Source organism: Mobula hypostoma, chromosome 4, assembly GCF_963921235.1.
Source record: "Mobula hypostoma chromosome 4, sMobHyp1.1, whole genome shotgun sequence".
NCBI classification, from domain to species: domain Eukaryota; kingdom Metazoa; phylum Chordata; class Chondrichthyes; order Myliobatiformes; family Myliobatidae; genus Mobula; species Mobula hypostoma.
In genome coordinates, this window is record NC_086100.1 from 90,372,719 (window position 1) to 90,396,470 (window position 23,752).

The window sequence follows — 23,752 nt, forward strand, 5'->3', positions numbered from 1 at the left end:
TCTACTGTAGACCTGTTGCTCTGGTAGGCAAATTGGAGCAGATCCAAGTTGCTATCAGATAGGAGCTGATATGTTTCATCACCAACCTCTCAAAACACTTCATCATCGTAGATGTAAGTGCCACTGGATGATATTCATTGAGGCAGGTCATCACCTTCTTCTAAGGCATCAGTATATATTGTTATATACCTCATGAAGATCTTGTAACTTTCTTGTGAGAATGATGTAATGGTCTTTTGGAGGTCACCTGATGTAATTTTCCCACCGATGTGAGGTCACATGATGACATGTTCACCACGGGTACAAAAGGCAGTTTAGTTTTTCCAGTTAGAACTTCCATGAGATACTCCGCTCCTTATTTGCATTATGACGCAGTTTTGATTTTAAACAGAGTTTTATGTTCTAATGTAAGGAACAGAAGTCTGGGCCGGCAGTTTGACCAATCGCTGCCAGGTTTGTTAATGTATCTTTTCAGTAACATTGGAGGGTGAAGACGGGACCCTGAAGGAGATGTTCGACGGGTTTGGAAAAGATCGACCATTATTGAATTCATTCAAGAAAGAGTGATCTGCATGAGATAGCCTCTGCTAAAAAGGCAGCAGAAAAGGCTGTGCACTATCTATTCTACTGAGGAAGGTCAGTGCCTTTAAAACTGTTTTATTTCCGTCATCGTGAATCCTGTGGACAAGGCAGGATCCGGCTGGGAGTGGCAGTGACGTCGTGTCTTCGAGGAATTCGTTACCTCATGAAAGACTCTCCTAATTGACTATATAAATCTCTTGGACTTTAAAACTTACCATTCGAGAAACTGTGTTTGAATTTATCGCTTTAAGAACTGGTTTCGCATTTTATGCTTTACGAACTAGTACTGAGTAGCGGTTTACCGAATGGACGCATAGCCGTTTACTTCCGGTTAGGGTTTTCGTTTTTTTTCATTGTTTATAAGGGTTTAATAAATGTTTGTTTGTTTACAAACCCTGACTCGATATATTCATTGTTGCCGATCACGTGACAATATGAAGTCTAGTTGAAGCAGTGGGTACCTCAGAGTGCCGGTGAGAGGTTAAAGACCTCAGTGAACACTCCAGCCCGTTGATCAGCACAGGCCTTTAGAACTTGGCCAGGTATCCCGTATGGGCTGGATGCTTTTTTTGGGTTCACCCTCCTAAAGGCCACTTACATGTCTGCCTCAGAGACTGAAATCACAGGATCATTGGGGTCTTTGAGAATTCATGATTGTTCCTCCATGTTTTGATGGTCAAAACAAACACAGAAGGCATTGAGATCAGTTAGAAATGAAGCCCGGTTGTCGCCTATATCGCTTTGATTTTACATTATAAGAGGTGAGAGCATTCAAGCCCTGCCACAACTAACAAGCAACCTTCGATGATTCAAGCTTCATCCTTAATTGCTATGTTGCCTGTGAGATGGCCTTCTGGAGATCATATTTGGACCTCTTGTGACTTTCTTGGTCACCAGACTTGAATGCCTCTGATCTGGCCTTCAGCAGGTTGTGGCTCTCATGGTTCATCTAGGGCTTCTGGTTGGCGAAGACTATGAATGATTTTGTGGGGACACACTTGTCTACAACTGTTTTAATAAAGTCCGTGACAACCATGATGTATTCAGTCAGATCCACAGATGAGTCCTTGAACACAGCCCAGTCCACCGACTCAAAGGAAATCCCGTAACTGCTCCTTGGCCTCCCGCGACAATCTCTTTGTTGTCCTAGTCCAGCTGCCCTTTGCCAGAAGCACTGAATCAGGTACAATCACCTTTTCGGGTAGAGAATTCCAAATCACAACTGTAAGCTGACTGAGATAGCACCTCTGTAATTCACATTTGGAGACCAAACTCCAAGTCATTGTATATTTTACACAGGCTTCTTCATTGCTGTCATGAATAATTTACGTGTATATAATTTATGCTCTGTGTGTTGTCTGAACCTACATGTCCATGATGCTGCTGCATGCAAGTTTGGATGATATGTTTATCTCACCGTACTTGTGCACAAGACAGTGAAAGTTACTTGATTTATCTTGGGCCTAAACATCCAGAAGACAGAAGTCCTCTAACAACCTCCCCACAACAAAACACTGACCCCCAGCAACAAGAGTTACAACAAGGTTGCTTTCCAGGTCTCTGCTTCCCAGGAAAGGCAAGGGAAATTGATCACTACCTCAACTGTCTCACTACAAGGCGTGGTTGTCTGAAGAAAAGGATGTTTAAAGACCAAAGTCATCAGACCTGACACCAGGGTCATGGTCTACTGGGCAGTGGCTTCTGCTCTCCTATGTCCTTCCAAGACGTAGACTGTATAAAGCAGACACTGGAGGCACAGAAGATATACTGTCTTCATTTTGATTGAGTTTTGAGTTTTAATTGAGTTGTTTTTTTTTTGAAAGATGAAGAAGGCAGGGCAGTAGATATTATTATTTTATTTATTTAGAGAAACAGACCCTTCTGGTCCTTTGAGTCATTCTGCCAACCAACCCGTGATTTAACCTAAGCCTAATTACGGGACAATGTACAATGACCATTTAACCTGCTAACCAGTTCGCCTTTGGACAGTGGGAGGAAACCAGAGGACCTGGAGAAACCCACATTTTCCATGGGGAGGATGTATAGACTCCTTACAGTTGAAGTTAGAAATTAACTCTGAACTCCAACACTCTGAGCTGTGATAGCATCTCACTAACTGTATATATGTAGTCTCTATGGACTTAAGTAAGGCGATGGATAAAGTTCTGCAGAGTAGACTGCTATGGAAATCTAGATTTCATGGGATCCAGGGAGAGGTACCTAATTGGATACAGATTTCACTTGATGATAGAAAGTGTAGGTAGAAGGTGAAAGGTTGATTTTCCAACTCCAGGTCCCAACTTGACCCCAAGAGTTAGTGCTATGCCCACTGCTCTTTGTTAGTGATTTGGATGAGAATGTGCAAGACATAGTTGGTATGTTTGTGGCTGATACTAAAAGTTGACAGTGAAGATGGTCATCAGGATTTAGAGAGAGATCATGATCAGCTGGGTAAGTGGGCTGAAGAATGGCAAAGTCAAAGGCTTCCCACTATCAACTCTGCTCTTAAACGCATCTCCCCCATTTCACGTACATCTGCTCTCACTCCATCCTCCTGCCACCCCACTAGGAATAGGGTTCCCCTGGTCCTCACCTACCACCCCACCAGCCTCTGGGTCCAACATATTATTCTCCATAACTTCCGCCACCTCCAACGGGATCCCACCACTAAGCACATCTTTCCCTCCCCCCCCGCTCTGCATTCTGTAAGGATCACTCCCTACAAACACTTATCCGTGTAAGCGGAACAAGTGCTACACATGCCCTTACACTTCCTCCCTTACCACCATTCAGGGCCCCAAACAGTCCTTCCAGGTGAGGCAACACTTCACCTGTGAGTCGACTGGGGTGATATACTGCGTCCGGTGCTCCCGATGTGGCCTTTTATATATTGGCGAGACCCGACGCAGACTGGGAGACTGCTTTGCTGAACACCTACGCTCTGTCTGCCAGAGAAAGCAGGATCTCCCAGTGGCCACACATTTTAATTCCACATCCCATTCCCATTCTGACATGTCTATCCACGGCCTCCTCTACTGTAAAGATGAAGCCACACTCAGGTTGGAGGAACAACACCTTATATTCCGTCTGCGTAGCCTCCAACCTGATGGCATGAACATCGACTTCTCTAACTTCCGCTAGGCCCCACCTCCCCCTCGTACCCCATCTGTTACTTATTTTTATGCACACATTCTTTCTCTCACTCTCCTTTTTCTCCCTTTGTCCCTCTGAATATACCTCTTGCCCATCCTCTGGGCCCCCCCCCCGCTTGTCTTTCTTCCCGGACCTCCTGTCCCATGATCCTCTCGTATCCCCTTTTGCCTATCACCTGTCCAGCTCTTGGCTCTATCCCTCCCCCTCCTGTCTTCTCCTATCATTTTGCATCTCCCCCTCCCCCTCCCCCTCCAACTTTCAAATCCCTTACTCACTCTTCCTTCAGTTAGTCCTGACGAAGAGTCTCGGCCTGAAACGTCGACTGTACCTCTTCCTACAGATGCTGCTTGGCCTGCTGCGTTCACCAGCAACTTTGATGTGTGTTGCTTGAAGAATGGCAGATGTAGGTTAATCCAGATAAGTGTGAAGACTTGCATTTTGGGAAGGCAAATCAGGGTAGGACTTTGACAGTGAACAGTCGGACACTGGGGAGTAAAGTAGAACAGAGGGCCCTAGGAGTACAAGCACAAGACTCCAAGAAAATGATGTCCTAAGTAGACAGGGTGGTGAAGAACACTTTTAGAATGCTGGATTTCATCAGGCAGGATAATACTATGTTGCAGTCATTGGTGAGATCACAGTTGGAATACTGTGTTCAGCTCTAGTCACCCTGCTTTGGGAAAGAGAGCTTTTTGCTGGAAAGAGTGCAGAAGAGACTGACAAGGAAGTTGCTGTGACCTGAAGGACTGAGTAATGGAGATAGGTTGAGTACGTTATGTCTGACTATATTCATCGAAGCATAGGAGAGTGAGAGGTGAGAGGTTATAGATGGGAGGTATAGATGGGTGAATGCACACAGTTTTTCTCCCCCAGGGTTGGGGTATCAACAAGTAGAGGACATAGATTTATATGGAAGTATTGGAATGAGCTGCCAGAGCATGCAAGTACATTACCAACATTTAAAAGGTATATGGATAGGATAGAGAATTGAGTCAAGTGCAGGAAAAATGCTAGAAGGGAAATCTTGATGGGCTGGAGGGCCTGTCTCTGTGCTGCTTTCTACGACTCTACAAAATCCTTCAGATGCAGGATAAGCAAATTGACATTAATGTCCTGGTCAACATCCCGAACATTGGTCAACTAGGTCCTGTGGGTAAGTCACATTGTCCACCTGCTGAACAGCAGAATCACTAAACAAGCACTGTACTCCATGCTCTCTCACTTCTTGGAGGACAGAGAAAATTCCTCAGGGATGTTCTCAAAGCTTTCCTGCAAAAAATGCAATGTCCTCACTGACTTGTGGGGATTCTCTAGTGTGTGAAGTAAAGAACTTCTGGGAAGGCATGAAGGAAGTACCTTGAGACACTAAAACACCACACAGCATCCCATTCCACCCCCTTTGCCGATCCTGCATCAACTGTGGAGGAATCATCAGGCTCCATAGCAGCTCAGAAGTAAATATTTGAAAGGGAATGATACCATTCTCAAACTCAAAGGTCTGCCTCAGATGTGAAAAACCTGAAAAACAAGTTGGATCAGGGAAAAGGCGAGCGTTTGGGAGCATAAGTACACCCAAAAAAAAAATGAAAGCTGTAACAGGTGTAAGCTGAGGGCTTGGGTTTATTTTCAAAGGAATATGTTAAAAAGTTGTGTTGGACTTTTAATGTAAGTATTTATCCTGGAGGATGACACATTACAATGATATCCTAGTTACAAACAGGCTTCATTGCTGACAACATGACATATTAATTGCTGAAATGTGCATTGATTTCACAAGCTATAAATTGGAAGTTTTTGATCTATTTTCTGCCATCACATTATCCACACATGTTGATGATATCAGCATTAGGGTAAACAATGCAAGCAACTACCAGGTCTCATTTCTCGATGAGAGGAACTTCACTAGGAACTGTGTGTGGACAAATAGTAGAAAATATTCCTAGAATCATGTGTTACATGTTACTGACGCATACAAAACAAGCACAAGTGGAATTTCCCTCATGCTTTTCTCTTGATTTTTGTTCAGATGAGTGCTCTTCTGAACAGTTGTAGGTAACAGCTGTAGGGCCAGGGGTTGCAACAAATTCAATGCAACCAGAGCTCAACATAAGGGATTGATCACCTTTGCTGCTTGGGCAACATTTTAGCACAGGTGCTGGTGATGGGGTGGCAGTCCCAGTCCTGTCTCCTGCGGGCAGGCTCCTGGCGTGATCCTCTTACACTGCCAAAACTCATAATGGAGTCAAGCCAGGACTCTTAAATACAAAAAGGAAGAGCAGGCCACAGGGTGGAAAACTTCAGATGATCGACGAACTGTAAGAATTTCTGTTTTATTCCTTTTTCCGGACTCCCCTGCCTGCCTGCACGAAGATGACCATTGACTAGGGGTTTCATTTCTCCACTCAATTAAGAACTTTGCAAATATTGTAATCTGCTCCTCTCGGCAGCACCCTGCTTGCCAGCCTTACCATCTGTCAGTGTCTGGAAGCACATTTTGCCGCTGTACTTTCCAAAACCAGCCACTGTCCTGGCCCGCACCTGCACCACATACACCACGCCAGGCCGGAGGCCATCGATGCGAGCTGTGTTTGTCAGGCTTTTCACCACTGAAGAGTTGTACTCGTTCTGATCCTGAAAAACAAAGCACATTCACCCAGTTTTCATTGCAGAACAATACAGGAAGGCTGCTTACCACATAATTCAACCTGCTTGTGCGGACCTTCTGCAATCCATCTCCTTTGCACTACCCCTGCACACGTTCAAATTTCTCCCTTGATTTATTCAATATTGATTATTGAATACTAACCAAGCAATCTGCTTTCATGGCATTCTTAAGCAGGATGTTTCAGATTCCAGGAACTTGATGCATTAACGGTGCCCAGAAATCTACTTTCAGTCCAAAGCACTAAAAGTTCCACCATGTCCAGGTTATCTTCAGGTTACAGATGCCAGATTTACAGACACTACTGTGTACAATCAAGCTTCCACAATGTTATTAAATTCAAACGTTCAGTGTATGTACATACTGTACTTTTGTTCTGCTGAATGGCAGAACTAATTTCCTCTCTCTGTCCACTTCCAGTAATTGTTCCTTCTTATTGGGCTTATATGTGTTTAAGGACATGGAGGGTATGGTTACCATATCTAGCGTGTACTTTCCAATTTATGCACAAAATTTATACACAAATTACATTTGCCTTCTTTACCACCGACTCAACCTGCAGGTTAATCTTTAGGGAATCCTGTGCAAGGACCTCAGATTTTAGAATTGAATCCCTGTTTAGAAATGAGTCTATGCCTTTATTCCTTCTACCAAACTGTAAGACCATACATTTCTCAGTACTATGTTCTATCTGCCACATCTTTTACTATTCTGCAATCTAAGTCCTTCTGCAGATACCTTGCTTCCTCAAAAGTACCTGCCCCTCTACCTACCTAACTTTGTATCATCTGCAAACTTGGCTGCAAAGCCATCAGTTCTGTCATCCAGATCATTGACATATGGTGTGAAAAGAAGCGGTCCCAATACCGACCCCTGGGAACACCACTAGACACTGGCGGCCTATCAGGAAAGGCCTCCTTTACTCCCACTCTTTGCTTCCTGCCAGTCACAAATCTTCTATCCATGCTACTATCTTTTCTTTAATACCATGTGCACTTATCTTGTTAAGCAGCTTCATGTGTGGCACCTTATCAAAGATCTTTTGAAACTCCAAGTAAATACCATCCACTGACTCTCCTGCCTGCTACTTCTTCAAACAGTACCAACAGAATAGTCAGATTTTCTCTTAAGGAATCCATGCTGACTTTGGCCTATTTTATCATGTGCCTCCAAGTACCCTGAAATCTCATCCTTAATAATGGACTCCAACAACTTCCCAACCACTGAAGTCAGGCTAACTGGACTATAACTTCCTTTATTCTGCCTCCCTCCCTTCTTAAAGAATGGAGTTATTTGCTTACTTGTATTGTTTTGCACATTTTGTTTTCTTCCCTACACAATGGGTGTTTGATATTGTTGTTTTTGGTTCTATTGGGGTTCTTTGTATTTGAACTTCGAGTGATATTTGCAATTTTCCAGTCCTCCGGAAACATTTCATAGTCTAGTGGTTCTTGAAAGTTCATTACTAATGCCTCCACAATCACTTCAGCCACCTTTTTCAGAACCCTGGGGTGTACACCATCTGGTCCAGGTGACTTATCTACCTTCAGTTCTTTCAGCTTCCCCAGCTCCATCTCCTTAGTAATAGCAACACACATACTTCTGCCCCTGACACTTGTGAATTTCTGGCATGCTGGTAGTCCTTCCACTGTGAAGTCTGACGCAAAATACTTTTGAATTTCATCAGCCATTTCTTTGTTCCCCAATACTACCTCTTAAAACTATTTTCCAGTGATCCAATATCCACGTGTCTTTCTTTTACTCCTCATATATCTGAAAAATCTTTTGGTATCCTCTTTTATATTATTGGGTAGCTATTTCATCTTTTCTCGCCTTATGGCATTTATAATTGTCTTATGTTCACTTTTTTAAAAGCTTCCCAATCCCCTACCTTCCCACTAAACTTTACTATGTTATATGCTCTCTTGCTTTTATGCTTGACTTCCCTTGTCAAACATGGTTGCCTCATCCTCCCTTTGGAAAACTTCTTCAGCTTTGGAATGTATCTATCCTGCGCCTCTGATTTCCCCCAGAACTTCCACTTTTGCTGTTCTGCTATCATCCGTAATAGTGTCCCCTTCCAATCAACTTTGGCCAGTTCCTCTCTCATGCCTCCGTAATTCCTTTTATTGCGCAGTAATAATAATACAACTGACTTTATCTTCTCCCTCTCAAACCAAGTTGCATTCTGTAATATTATGATCACTGCCTCCTAAGGGTTCTTTTACCTTAAGCCCTATAATCAAATCTTGCTCATTACACAACACCCAATCCAGAACTGCCTTTCGCTTAGTGGGCTTAACCACAAACTGCTCTAAAAAGCCATCTCACAGGCATTCTAAAAATCAGCACCAACCTGATTTTCCTAATCTACCTGCATATTGAAATGCCACATGATTCTCATCAGAATTAGAATCAGAATCAGGTTTATTATCACCTGCATGTGATGTGAAATTTGCTAATTTAGCAGCAGCAGCAGCTTAATGCAATACATAATCCAGCAGAGAAAGAAAAAAAATAATAAATAAAATAAAACATAGTAATAAATAAACAAGTAAATCAATTATGTATATTAAATAGTTTATTTAAAAATGTGCAAAAACAGAAATACTGTATATTAAAAGTAGTGAGGTAGTGTCCAAAGCTTCAATGTCCATTTAGGAATTGGATGGCAGAGGGGAAGAAGCTGTTCCTGAATCGCTGAGTGTGTGCCTTCAGGCTTCTGCATCTCCTACCTGATGATAACAGTGAGAAAAGGGCATGCCCTGGGTGCTGGAGGTCCTTAATAATGGACACTGCCTTTCTGAGACACCGCTCTCTAAAGATGTCCTGGGTACTTTGTAGGCTCGTACCCAAGATGGAGCTGACTAGATTTACAACCTTCTGCAGCTTCTTTTGGTCCTGTGCAGTAGCCCCTCCACACCAGATAGTGATGCAGCTTGTCATAATGCTCTCCATGGTACAAATATAGAAGTTTTTGAGTGTATTTGTTGACATGCCAAATCGTTTCAAACTCATAATAAAGTATAGTCGCTGTCTTGCCTTCTTTATAACTACATCAATATGTTGGGACCAGGTTAGATCCTCAGAGATCTTAACACCCAGGATCTTGAAGCTGCTCACTCACTTCACTTCTGATCCCTCTATGAGGATTGGCATGTGTTCCTTCGTCTTACCCTTCCTGAAGTCCCCAGTCAGCTCTTTCGTCTTACTGACATTGAGTGCCAGGTTGTTGCTGTGGCACCATTCCACTAGTTGGCATATCTCACTCCTGTACACTCTCTCGTCACCACCTGAGATTCTACCAACAATGGTTGTATCATCAGCAAATTTACAGATGGTATTTGAGCTATGCCCAGCCACACAATCATGTGTATACAGAGAGTAGAGCAGTGGACTAAGCACACACCCCTGAGGTGCACCACTATTGATCGTCAGCGAAGACAATATGTTATCACCAATCTGCACAGACTGTGGTCTTCTGGTTAGGAAGTCGTGGATCCAATTACAGAGGGAGGTACAGAGGCCCAGGTTCTGCAACTTCTCAATCAGGATTGTGGGAATGATGCTATTAAATGCTGAGCTATAGTCAATGAACAGCATCCTGACATAGATGTTTATACATAACATTGTCTTTATTACTGTACATGCCTTTTCTATCTCCTGTTGTCATTTATAAGGTTGGGGGGTGGGAATCAAATTAAAGAGGCTAGGCGAGAGGAGGTTAGTTCACAACAGGGGAATGGGAACCAGTGCAGAGAGACAGAGGGGTGTAAAATGAGGGTAGAAGCAAAAAGTAGTAAGGAGAAAAGTAAAAGTGGTAGGCCGACAAAACCAGGGCAAGCATTAAAAAGGGCTACTTTTCAACACAATTGTATAAGGGCTAAGAGAGTTGTAAAAGAGCGCCTGAAGGCTTTGTGTGTCAATGCCAGGAGCATTCGTAACAAGGTGGATGAATTGAAAGTGCAGATTGTTATTAATGATTATGATATAGTTGGGATCACAGAGACGTGGCTCCAGGGTGACCAAGGATGGGAGCTCAACGTTCAGGGATATTCAATATTCAGGAGGGATAGACATGAAAGAAAAGGAGGTGGGGTGGCGTTGCTGGTTAAAGAGGAGATTAACGCAATAGAAAGGAAGGACATAAGCCGGGAAGATGTGGAATCGATATGGGTAGAGCTGCATAACACTAAGGGGCAGAAAACGCTGGTGGGAGTTGTGTACAGGCCACCTAACAGTAGTAGTGAGGTCAGGGATGGTATTAAACAGGAAATTAGAAATGTGTGCAATAAAGGAACAGCAGTTATAATGGGTGACTTCAATCGACATGTAGATTGGGTGAACCAAATTGGTAAAGGTGCTGAGGAAGAGGATTTCTTGGAATGTATGCGGGATGGTTTTTTGAACCAACATGTCGAGGAACCAACTGGAGAGCAGGCTATTCTAGACTGGGTTTTGAGCAATGAGGAAGGGTTAATTAGCAATCTTGTCGTGAGGGGCCCCTTGGGTAAGAGTGACCATAATATGGTGGAATTCTTCATTAAGATGGAGAGTGACATAGTTAATTCAGAAACAAAGGTTCTGAACTTACAGAGGGGTAACTTTGAAGGTATGAGACGTGAATTAGCTAAGATAGACTGGCAAATGACACTTAAAGGATTGACGGTGGATATGCAATGGGAAGCATTTAAAGATTGCATGGATGAACTACAACAATTGTTCATCCCAGTTTGGCAAAAGAATAAATCAAGGAAGGTAGTGCACCCGTGGCTGACAAGAGAAATTAGGGATAGTATCAATTCCAAAGAAGAAGCATACAAATTAGCCAGAAAAAGTGGCTCACCTGAGGACTGGGAGAAATTCAGAGTTCAGCAGAGGAGGACAAATGGCTTAATTAGGAAGGGGAAAAAAGATTATGAGAGAAAACTGGCAGGGAACATAAAAACTGACTGTAAAAGCTTTTATAGATATGTAAAAAGGAAAAGACTGGTAAAGACAAATGTAGGCCCCCTACAGACAGAAACAGGTGAATTGATTATGGGGAGCAAGGACATGGCAGACCAATTGAATAATTACTTTGGTTCTGTCTTCACTAAGGAGGACATAAATAATCTTCCAGAAATAGTAGGGGACAGAGGGTCCAGTGAGACGGAGGAACTGAGCGAAATACATGTTAGTAGGGAAGTGGTGTTAGGTAAATTGAAGGGATTAAAGGCAGATAAATCCCCAGGGCCAGATGGTCCGCATCCCAGAGTGCTTAAGGAAGTAGCCCAAGAAATAGTGGATGCATTAGCAATAATTTTTCAAAACTCTTTAGATTCTGGACTAGTTCCTGAGGATTGGAGGGTGGCTAATGTAACTCCACTTTTTAAAAAAGGAGGGAGAGAGAAACCGGGGAATTATAGACCGGTTAGCCTAACGTCAGTGGTGGGGAAACTGCTGGAGTCAGTTATCAAAGATGTGATAACAGCACATTTGGAAAGTGGTGAAATCATCGGACAAAGTCAGCATGGAGTTGTGAAAGGAAAATCATGTCTGACGTATCTCATAGAATTTTTTGAGGATGTAACTAGTAGAGTGGATGGGGAGAACCAGTGGATGTGGTATATTTGGATTTTCAAAAGGCTTTTGACAAGGTCCCACACAGGAGATTAGTGTGCAAACTTAAAGCACACGGTATTGGGGGTAAGGTATTGATGTGGATAGAGAATTGGTTAGCAGACAGGAAGCAAAGAGTGGGAATAAATGGGACCTTTTCAGACTGGCAGGCAGTGACTAGTGGGGTACCGCAAGGCTCAGTGCTGGGACCCCAGTTGTTTACAATATATATTAATGACTTGGATGAGGGAATTAAATGCAGCATCTCCAAGTTTGCGGATGACACGAAGCTGGGCGGCAGTGTTAGCTGTGAGGAGGATGCTAAGAGGATGTAGGGTGACTTGGATAGGTTGGGTGAGTGGGCAAATTCATGGCAGATGCAATTTAATGTGGATAAATGTGAAGTTATCCACTTTGGTGGCAAAAATAGGAAAACAGATTATTATCTGAATGGTGGCCAATTAGGAAAAGGGGAGGTGCAACGAGACCTGGGTGTCATTATACACCAGTCATTGAAAGTGGGCATGCAGGTACAGCAGTTGGTGAAAAAGGCCAATGGTATGCTGGCATTTATAGCGAGAGGATTCCAGTACAGGGGCAGGGAGGTACTACTGCAGTTGTACAAGGCCTTGGTGAGACCACACCTGGAGTATTGTGTGCAGTTTTAGTTCCCTAATCTGAGGAAAGACATCCTTGCCATAGAGGGAGTACAGAGAAGGTTCACCAGATTGATTCCTGGGATGGCAGGACTTTCATATGAAGGAAGACTGGATGAACTAGGCTTGTACTCGTTGGAATTTAGAAGATTGATGGGGGATCTGATTGAAATGTATAAAATCCTAAAGGGATTGGACAGGCTAGATGCAGGAAGATTGTTCCTGATGTCGGGGAAGTCCAGAACGAGGGGTCACGGTTTGAGGATAAAGGCGAAGCCTTTTAGGACTGAGATTAGGAAAAACTTCTTCACACAGAGAGTGGTGAATCTGTGGAATTCTCTGCCACAGGAAACAGTTGAGGCCAGTTCATTGGCTATATTAAGAGGGAGTTAGATATGGCCCTTGTGGCTATAAGGGATCAGCGGGTATGGAGAGAAGGCTGGTGCAGGATTCTGAGTTGGATGATCAGCCATGATCATAATAAATGGCGGTGCAGGCTCGAAGGGCCGAATGGCCTACTCCTGCACCTGTTTTCTATGCTTATATCCCACATCTTGGCTACTGTTCGGAGGCCTGTGTATAACTCCCATCAGGGTCTTTTTACTGTGGCAGTTTCCTAACTCGACCCTCAAATATTCTACATCTTCCAATCCTTTGTCACCTCTCTATGTACAAACGTACCTTGTTCTGTGTTTTCCATAGTACTGCAAGGACTACAATTTAAGATCACTTCACCTGGCCAAAAAAAAAGCCTGAGGAATGAAAGTTTCACACAGTATGGAAACAGGCCCTTCTGCTCAGCTCATTGATGCTGATGTCTAGTGCCGGCCGGTAAGAAGGAGCTGTCTGCCCGCATTTAGCCTCTAAACCTCTTCTATCCACGTACATATCTCATCATCATCATCAGGTGCCATGCCCAGTTTGAGCTTTGACTGCCATGGCCCACACACGCCTATTTCAGGTCAAGCGGATCAGTTCATTGGTATTCATTTCCAGTTCTCTGGCTGTTGTCTCCATCATCATTTGTCTTTGCTTCCCTTTTGCTTTCTTCCCTTCAATCTTTCCCATAATTACCGTGCATTCTAACTCCTCTTTCGTAATCACATGTTCAATGAATTTACGTTGCCTTTTCATGATCTCATACATTATTTTTCTTTTTGTGCTTGCTGTGCTCAGGACATCCTCATTAGATATTCGTTTCATCCATGATATTCTTTGCATCCTCCTCAAAAACCACATCTCCGCTGCTTCAATTTGTTTCTTCATGTTACTAGATATTGTCCAACATTCAGATCCATATATACTTACATATCTGGATGGCTTTTAAACATTGCCAATATGCCATCCTCAACCACTATTTCTCGTAGCTCAGACTAAATATTAATCACCTTTTGCATAGAGAAGCAGCCACTGATGTCCCTTTTAAATCTCTCACCTCTGATCATAAATCTATTCTCTTCTTGCTTTTAGCATACCCTCCCCAGGTAAAAGACTACATACTTTTAGCCTGTCCGAACTCGTCAAGATCACATATACTTCTACCAGATCACCCTTCAATTTCCTATGTTCCAGTGAATAAAGCCTTAGTCTCTGCAATCTGTCCTTGTAACTCAGGCCCACAAGTCCAGGCAACATCCTGGTAAATCTTTTCGGCACTCCTTCAAGTTTAATAATATTTTTCCTATAACAGAGTGACCTAAATTGCTTCAAAGTATCTCATTGTTTGGGTACCAAGTTATAAGGCGTCTTTGACTAATTTCTCATCACTGATCTGCTGGGCCAAGTGGCCTGGCTGGGTGTTACAAATACTAAGCTGCTTCTTTACTTAGATGCCATCTTGGATGCATTAATTTAATTAAAATTGCAACAGCAACACTATGAATGACGTGGCAAGAAATTCTGGGCTAGAATGATTAATTATACATTGTCTTTGGTTTCAGTCGAGCTTTGCCTAATTAGAAACTAATTAGCCACTTAAGAATTAAACAGTTTATTAGGCCTTACACCAGCTGACTTGAAGCAGAAGTTCACACTTGCTGTACTTGTCAGCAATGGGCGTTAATGCAATTGCAGGTCAGCCAATTTAATAATAATGAAATGATTTTGTTTGGAACAGGGTATACTCTTGTTGCTCTCTGCAAGGAGTTTTTGTACATTCTCCCGTGACTGCCTGGGTGCTCCAGCTTCCTCCCACACCACGTACAGGTTAGTAAAGTGTGGGCATGCTATGTTGGTGCTGGAAGCATGGTGACACTTGCAGGATGCCCCCAGCACATCCTCGGACTTCGGTTGTTGACTCAGAATGATGCATATCACTATGTTTCAATGTATATGTGACAAATAAAACTAATCTAATCAGAATCAGATTTAATGTCTCCAGCATAGGTCATGAAATTTGTTAACTTTAAAATGAAATACATGACAAATAAATATAGAAAAGAAACGGAGTTACACTAAGTGTATCTGTCTATTAAATAGTTACACTAAGTGTATATCTGTCTATTAAATAGTTAAGTTAAAATAAGTAGTGCTAAATAACAGAAATTTAAAAAGTATGGAGTTAGTGTTCATGGATTCAATGTCCATTTAGGAATCAGAGGGCAGAAGGAAGAAGTTGTTTCTGAATCACTGAGTGTGTGCCTTCAGGCCTTTGAACCTCCTTCCTGTTGGTAACAGTGAGAAGAGGGCATGTCCTGGGTGCTGGGGGGGTCCCTAATGATGGATGCTGCCTTCCTAAGGCACCGCTCCTTGAAGATATCTTGGATACTACGGAGGGTGGAACCCATGACAGAGCTGACTAAGGCTACGTCCACACTAAACCGGATAAATCCGTAGCCGAAACTTTTTCTCTTCGTTTTGACCCTCTGTCTACACTGAAACGGCGTTTTCCTCCCCCCAAAACAGAGATTTTCAGAAACACTCTTCAGAGTGAATAAATCTGAAAACGCCTAATATTCGGCGTAGTGTGTACGGGGTAACCGTCTATTTTTAAAACAGCTGTCATGACGTGCCGGAACGAATAGTGGTGGCAGTGTGGCATGTCATTGTTTTCTTGAACGCAACCTCCAACACCACAACGATATCTGACAATAGATGTGTAACAGCCTAATGTTACATTGTGTGGAAATACAAGACAACACTGATGCAGACAAGTTTTATACATTTAACAAGATGCTCTTTATAAATGTACTGCTTGTGCAAACATTCAATAGCTGCAATTGTCACTTTTGCCCAGTAACTCGTTTTATTGCACATGTTAAATACAGCAAAAATAATACACAAAGACATGGCAAAAGTAAAGGCAAGCAAATTTCACTTTTGCCCAGTAACAAGCCTTATTGCATTTAGTTGTAGCTGTCGTCCCTTTCATCGGTGAAGAGACTATGGCTGTAGGAAATGTTTCCGGACAGAAGCGCACCAAGTCTTTCGTTTGGCAATTTCCTTTTAAGTTTTTCTACTCTGTAACTGAACAAACGCACACCAAGTATAGCGTTCCTCTTTGCTTGTTTTCTGTGTGTGTGTCCTGCGCATGCCCAGTAGGAAGAGATTCACCCAAATATCTGTTTTAATGTGGACAGAGATATTTTTAAAAATGCCTAGTGTGGACACCTGTCATTTTTACACAAAACCAGCGTTTTCAAAATTATCCGGTCTATTGTGGACGTAGCCTAATTTAACAAGTTTCCACAATTTACTTCAATCTGATGCAGTAGCCCCCCTCCCCCACCCATACCATACGGTGATGCAGCTAGTCAGAATGCTCTCCATGGTACATTAATCGAAGTTTTAGGTGTTTTAGTTGACAAACCAAATCTCCTAATCTAGTCCAGGATGTATATTTTCCTTTTTATTTACTGCTTTGTACTCTAGAAAGATTAGCTGAGAACTGAAATTGTTGGTATTCAGTATCTGAATTCTGTTGCAGGGTATTGCAACCACACCACTGCACAACCCCATTTTACAAAGTGATGACTGTAACACAAATTACAGCAGCAATTACAGGATTGATGCATCAAAAGAAGAGACAATTCAGATTAAGCACTGGCCAACTTCAATCCCAAGAAACTACAACAATGAGACAGGACAGCCAGCCTTTCATTTTTCTGAACCTTTGAAAAAGCTTTCTATTTAGTCCTCCTACCCTGCTCTTTTTTTCTGCAGCCCCTTGTTACCTTTCAGTTATTTATCCACTTAATTTCTGAAAGTTATTACTGAATTTGCAATTTACTACACTTTTGGGTCATGACAAATGATGACACTTCAAATTAAATTAAATTAATCTAATTAACCTTTGCTTTGCTTCTATTTACATAGGATTTGCCTAACTTTGAGTACTTCCAGTACTCTCTGATGTTATTCAAAGCAAACAATGGTCTGGTACTTCTCCTCGCTACCCTCCCTTCTGCATTCCTAAAAAGTTCCCTGTTTCCTGCTTCACTGACATTCCTACCAGTGCAGCTGAGACCAGAAAGGGTCTTTTAAACCTTAGAAAGAGGCAAAAAAGACAGCGAATCAAAAAGATAGCACCTTCTATAAGGAGCCTCTTCAGGCCTTCCTGAAATCCTAGGTCTATGAAGACAATTATTCCAGTGGAATTTGGACCCATTGCCATCCCAGAAGAAAGCAAAGTATTAAGATTCACAAATTTAATAAAAACACCACAGTTTAGGGAAAAAAAGGAATGGTGAATGATTACATACACTGACGGTGAGATTGAAGTGGCAGATGTAGACAACAATAATGGCTGGATGGGTTGAAGAGAGCTTTCCTCTGTGCTATCTGAGAGCTCAAATTAGTTTCTGAAGGAAAGTGAAAATAAAGCCTTTGAATGAAGACTTTGTTGTCATTACCATTAAAAGTCAACCACTCTTGAGAAGTACAGAATGAAAATGCAGTTGCAAATTACCGGCATATTTGAAATGGCTGTAATTCCTTAATAACTAGTGTTTAGAGCCATTATGTTCACTCTGCAGGAAGGACAAATAGTTTCCTCATCTGTTAGACATCAAAAGATGCAGAAGTAAATTTGATGGGAAAATTTTATTCAAAAAGAACAAAAAACATTGTGGATATCATTTAGATCACTACTTCTGCCAACGGCATTCTCAGAATGCACATTTGAAATCGATGCACTAAAAGACAATATTTCACAAGCCTTGCCATTTGGGGTGAGGTAGTCTCTGGGCATACCACATGGATACAATGAACCCCTGGAACTTCACTTGTTTACATTTATTGATGCCATGAGGAAGGGAGGGAAGGCTTGACCTTACATTGCTAAAACAGTAAAAAGAAACAGGCTTTAACAGAAATCCCCAACACCTTCATGAGTATAACATTTACCAGTAAGGGGATTTTCTGGAGAGAACTGTTCTGCTTGAGTCCTCTGCCAGATCGACCAGAGACGAATATGAACACTTATCCACAGACAAGTTGTGAGAATTTCGAAGAACTACAAGAGATCTTTCTTTCCTGCTTCTACAACAAAATTTTCATAGAACTTTAATTCCCTCTTAATTTACTCCAATGCAGGAGCCAGAGGTAATTAAGAGTAAGCAAATGTCTGAAAGGGGGCAACTTGATAACCTGATCTTATAACCAGTGAAGGTTTGACCTAATAACTAGCAATTCCATAACCAGTTGATGGTCATGGTAAAAGCATCAGATTTTCAAAAGGCTTTTGACAAGGTCCCACACAGGAGATTAGTGTGCAAACTTAAAGCACACGGTATAGGGGGCAAGGTATTGATGTGGATAGAGAATTGGTTGGCAGACAGGAAGCAAAGAGTGGGAATAAACGGGACCTTTTCAGAATGGCAGGCAGTGACTAGTGGGGTACTGCAAGGCTCAGTGCTGGGACCCCAGTTGTTTACAATATATATTAATGACTTGGATGAGGGAATTAAATGCAGCATCTCCAAGTTTGCGGATGACACGAAGCTGGGCGGCAGTGTTAGCTGTGAGGAAGATGCTAAGAGGATGCTGGGTGACTTGGATAGGTTGGGTGAGTGGGCAAATTCATGGCAGATGCAATTTAATGTGGATAAATGTGAAGTTATCCACTTTGGTGGCAAAAATAGGAAAACAGATTATTATCTGAATGGTGGCCGATTAGGAAAAGGGGAGGTGCAACGAGACCTGGGTGTCATTATACACCAGTCATTGAAAGTGGGCATGCAGGTACAGCAGGTGGTGAAAAAGGCGAATGGTATGCTGGCATTTATAGCGAGAGGATTCGAGTACAGGAGCAGGGAGGTACTACTGCAGTTGTACAAGGCCTTGGTGAGACCACACCTGGACTATTGTGTGCAGTTTTGGTCCCCTAATCTGAGGAAAGATATCCGTGCCATGGAGGGAGTACAGAGAAGGTTCACCAGATTGATTCCTGGGATGGCAGGACTTTCATATGAAGAAGGAATGGATGAACTGGGCTTGTACTCGTTGGAATTTAGAAGATTGAGGGGGGATCTGATTGAAACGTATAAAATCCTAAAGGGATTGGACAGGCTAGATGCAGAAAGATTGTTCTCGATGTTGGGGAAGTCCAGAAAGAGGGGTCACAGCTTGAGGATAAAGGGGAAGCCTTTTAGGACCGAGATTAGGAAAAACTTCTTCACACAGAGAGTGGTGAATCTGTGGAATTCTCTGCCACAGGAAACAGTTAAGGCTGGTTCATTGGCTATATTTAAGAGGGAGTTAGATATGGCCCTCGTGGCTACGGGGATCAGGGGGTATGGAGGAAGGCTGGGGTAGGGTTCTGAGTTGGATGATCAGCCATGATCATAATAAATGGCGGTGCAGGCTCGAAGGGCCGAATGGCCTACTCCTGCACCTATTTTCTATGTTTCTATATTAATGACTTGGATGAGGGAATTAAATGCAGCATCTCCAAGCTTGCAGATGACACGAAGCTGGGCGGCAGTGTTAGCTGTGAGGAGGATGCTAAGAGGATGCAGGGTGACTTGGATAGGTTGGGTGAGTGGGCAAATTCATGGCAGATGCAATTTAATGTGGGTAAATGTTATCCACTTTGGTGGCAAAAATAGGAAAACAGATTATTACCTGAATGGTGGCCGATTAGGAAAAGGGGAGGTGCAACGAGACCTGGGTGTCATTATACACCAGTCATTGAAAGTGGGCATGCAGGTACAGCAGGCGGTGAAAAAGGCGAATGGTACACTGGCATTTATAGCGAGAGGATTCGAGTACAGGAGCAGGGAGGTACTACTGCAGTTGTACAAGGCCTTGGTGAGACCACACCTGGAGTACTGTGTGCAGTTTTGGTCCCCTAATCTGAGGAAAGACATCCTTGCCATAGTGGGAGTACAAAGAAGGTTCACCAGATTGATTCCTGGGATGGCAGGACTTTCATAGGAAGGAAGACTGGATGAAGTAGGCTTATACTCGTTGGAATTTAGAAGATTGATGGGGGATCTGATTGAAATGTATAAAATCCTAAAGGGATTGGACAGGCTGGATGCAGGAAGATTGTTCCCGATGTTGGGGAAGTCCAGAACGAGGGGTCATTCAGTCTGAGGATAAAGGGGAAGCCTTTTAGGACTGAGATTAGGAAAAACTTCTTCACACAGAGAGTGGTGAATCTGTGGAATTCTCTGCCACAGGAAACAGTTGAGGCCAGTTCATTGGCTATATTTAAGAGGGAGTTATATATGGCCCTTGTGGCTACGGGGATCAGGGGGTATGGAGGGAAGGCTGGGGTAGGGTTCTGAGTTGGATGATCAGCCATGATCATACTGAATGGCGGTGCAGGCTCGAAGGGCCGAATGGCCTACTCCTGCACCTATTTTCTATGTTTCTATGTTTCTAGTTATTGATACATACATCCTAGCAGAGAAAGGCTGTGCTCTGAAACCACTTTCCAACTAACTTTAGCACCACACTTACAATTTTGTTGGGAAGGTTAAGGGTATTCACTGCTGACTCTGTGAATGACGCAGTTTAGCATATCCCTGAGCCCTCAATGCTAATCCAGCTCAAAATGATTGGTTGAGAGGTTCCTCTGATCTCTGTCAACTGGAAAATGACTTTAGGGCACTCACAACCCAATTTTAAAGATTAAATTGTGCCTCAAAATATCAGCATCTCTTGGGACTCTCAGAATGGCTGCTACATAAAAGGTGAAAAATTGTGCTGCATCTATTCTGGATAGAATTAAAAAGCAATCGGAAAACTACGCAGAGCTTTACGCTCCATTGGATCCACACTTTATGAGTGCATCGGATAACAAACTCCGTTACCAGACTTTTGATACTTTATCAAATACCTTTTGAAAGTCCAAATACACAATATTGCTCTTACTATCCTCAATGACCTGTCAATTGTGTTCAGCAGATGTGACTTGCATTTAAAAGTTGAAGTATTGCCCAATCTAACTTTAGGAAACAATTAGAAAATTGATGAGAGGCCAAAAAGTTAAAATGGTGCAAGGGGAATGAGAAGACAGACTAAGAGGAACTTCTTTAGTGAAACTATGTTTTTTGGGAGAATGACTTACTTTCACGGATAGAATGGAAAGAGGCAAAACCCGAGATACCTTTTAAGAGAAAACCAAATGAATTTCGGAGCATGCCTGTTAATTGGCATCATATGGAATATTCTCCATTTATTTGGTGAAGTGTCGCTACATCAACACTTGTGGCACAGTGGGTAGAGCTGTTGTCTCTCAGTACCAGAAGCTTGGGTTCAATGCTAACCTCTGGTGCTGTCTGTGTGGAGTTTGCATGTTCTCTAATATTTTATTGGTTTCCACCCATATCCAAAAACATGCATGTTGTCAGGTTATTTAAGCACTGTATAGTGCAGGTGTTGTGTGGGTAGAATCCAGGGGAATAGGAGACTGAATTGAATAGAAGTAGAGTGGGTTTAGTGTAAATTAATGTGGGCCTGCTGAGCCCACTGGCCTGTTTCCATACTGTATGACTCCAAATACTTGATAAACGAGACACCACCCAGAACGAAGCTATCCTCTTGATTCACATTTCCATTTATAAATTTTTAATTTGAATTCTGTCCCATCATATGGACAACACTGACATTTATTACCCAATATCCTTGTGAAGATAGTGACGGGCTCACCTTCCTTAAACTCCGAATGGGCATGGCAAGAATGCTGTAAGTTTGGGAATCATGGGATTTCAAACTGGCAATGACAAAGAAGTGGGTGTAACCTCCCCAGATTACAAACACATGATTTATGTACATCAAGACATATGTTTGGGAGACCGGCAGGATAGATTTCACGGCTACTGCAGGGCTGCATGCATCTTCTGCTGTCTGTGAACTATGGTGGTGGCCACATTTCTTGACTTGTAAACTGCTTGGATTATAAACAATTCGCAGGAACAGAGCCAAGCCATAGCTTGGGGAGTATCTGTGTGTATATTTCCCCAATAGCACGTAGAGTGAACTTGCAGACAATGTGTTTCCATCAATGGACAGCTTTTATCCTATAAGATAGAAGGAACTACAGGTTTCAAAGATGCTGGTGAATTTCTGCAAATTAAATACAAGTTACAGTATAGCTTTTGCCTTTTTCATTCCATCTGATTGAAACATTCCTTGATCCAACAACCAGAGAAAGAAATTCTACTTAATTTGTCTTCCTACTTTCCTGGTAACCATCTTAACCCAATGCTACAACCAGGGGAAATGATCTTTCCATGATCACCCTATCAATATTCTTGTTAATCATGAATCAAGTGTGATAGTCAGGAAGGGGACAGAGGTTAAACAGCCAGTGCAGAGTGCCTTTGTGGCCATCTCCTCAGCAACAGGTATACCACTTTGGATACTGTTCAGGAAGGGAGTGACCTAGCAAAGGAAAGTCACAGCAGTCAGGTCTCTGGCACTGAGCCTGGCTCTGTGGCTCAGAAAGGAAAGAGGGAGAAGAGGCAAGTTGTGGTGATAGGGGGTTTGTTAGTTAGGGGAATAGAAAGGAGTTTCTGTGGATGAGAATGAGATTCCTTGATAGTATGTTGTCTCCCGGGTGCCAGCTTCCAGGATATCTCAAATTGAGTCTTCAGCATTCTCAAATGAGAGGGTGAGCAGCCAGAGGTCATGGTCCATGTAGGTACCAATGATATAGGTAGGAAGAGTGATGAGTTTCTGTAAAGTGATTTTAGAGAATTGGCCGCAAGATTAAAGGGCAGCACCTTCAGCATAGAGATCACAAGATTGCTACCTGTGCCACATGCTAGTGAGGCCAGAAATATGAAGATCATACAGTTTAACATGTGGCTAAGAAGTTGGTGTAGGAGGGAGGGCACCAGATCTTTGGATCACTGGATTGGCTTTCTGGAAGATCAGAATAGTAGTCCATGCATGGAGCCAAAAGAGATGGGGGCAATCTTAAATGGATTTTTTGTATCTGTATTTATTCGGGAGACTGACACAGAGTCTATAGAAGTGAGGTAATCCTATACACATTACAGAGGAGGCGGAAAATTAGGGTAGGTAAACCCCAGGCTTGACAATGTGTTCCCTTAGATCTTGTGGGAGGAAAGTGCAGAAATTGCAGGGACCCTAGCAGAGATATTTAAAACATCCTTAGTACAAGCTGAGGTACCAGAGGTTTGGAGGATAGCTAATGTTGTTCCACTGTTTAAGAAAGGCTCTAAAACTAAACCAGGAAATTATAGGCTGGTGAGCCTGACATCAGTAGTGGGAAAGTTATTGGAGGGTATTCTAAGGGACCAGGTATATGAGTAGATGAATAGATATGGACTGATTAGAAATAGTTAGCATGGCTTTGTGCGTAGTAAGTCGTACCTAACCAAACTTATAGAGGGACTGAGCTTATACCAGGAATGTTGATGAAGGCAAGGCAATGGCTGTTGTCTACATTGACTTTAGCAAGGCATTTGACAAGGCCCCGCATGGGAGGTATGTCAAGAAGGTTCAGTTGCTTGGCATTCAAGATGAGGTAGTAAATTGGATTAGACATTGGCTTTGTGGGAGAGCCAGAAAGCGGTAGTAAATGGTTGCCTCTCTGACTTGAGACCTGAGACTAGTGGAGTGCTACAGGAATCAGTGCTAGATCTGTTGCTGGTTGTCATCTATATCAATAATCTGGGTGATA

At 42.6% G+C, this 23,752-nt stretch overlaps 1 protein-coding gene across 6 annotated transcripts in view; it reads right to left on the reverse strand.

Annotated features, from left to right (window-relative positions):
* The window catches only part of LOC134345458 (ephrin type-B receptor 1), a 700,860-nt gene that overhangs the window by 157,906 nt on the left and 519,202 nt on the right, over positions 1-23,752 (reverse strand). For 5 of the 6 annotated variants that reach the window (XM_063046149.1, XM_063046152.1, XM_063046151.1 and 2 more), the window contains exon 7: positions 6,204-6,366. In XM_063046149.1, coding sequence (XP_062902219.1) covers positions 6,204-6,366 — 163 coding nt within the window. Of the gene's footprint in view, positions 1-6,203; positions 6,367-15,891; positions 16,215-23,752 lie in introns of those variants that run through there. The other variant, XM_063046153.1, reaches the window with a different exon arrangement.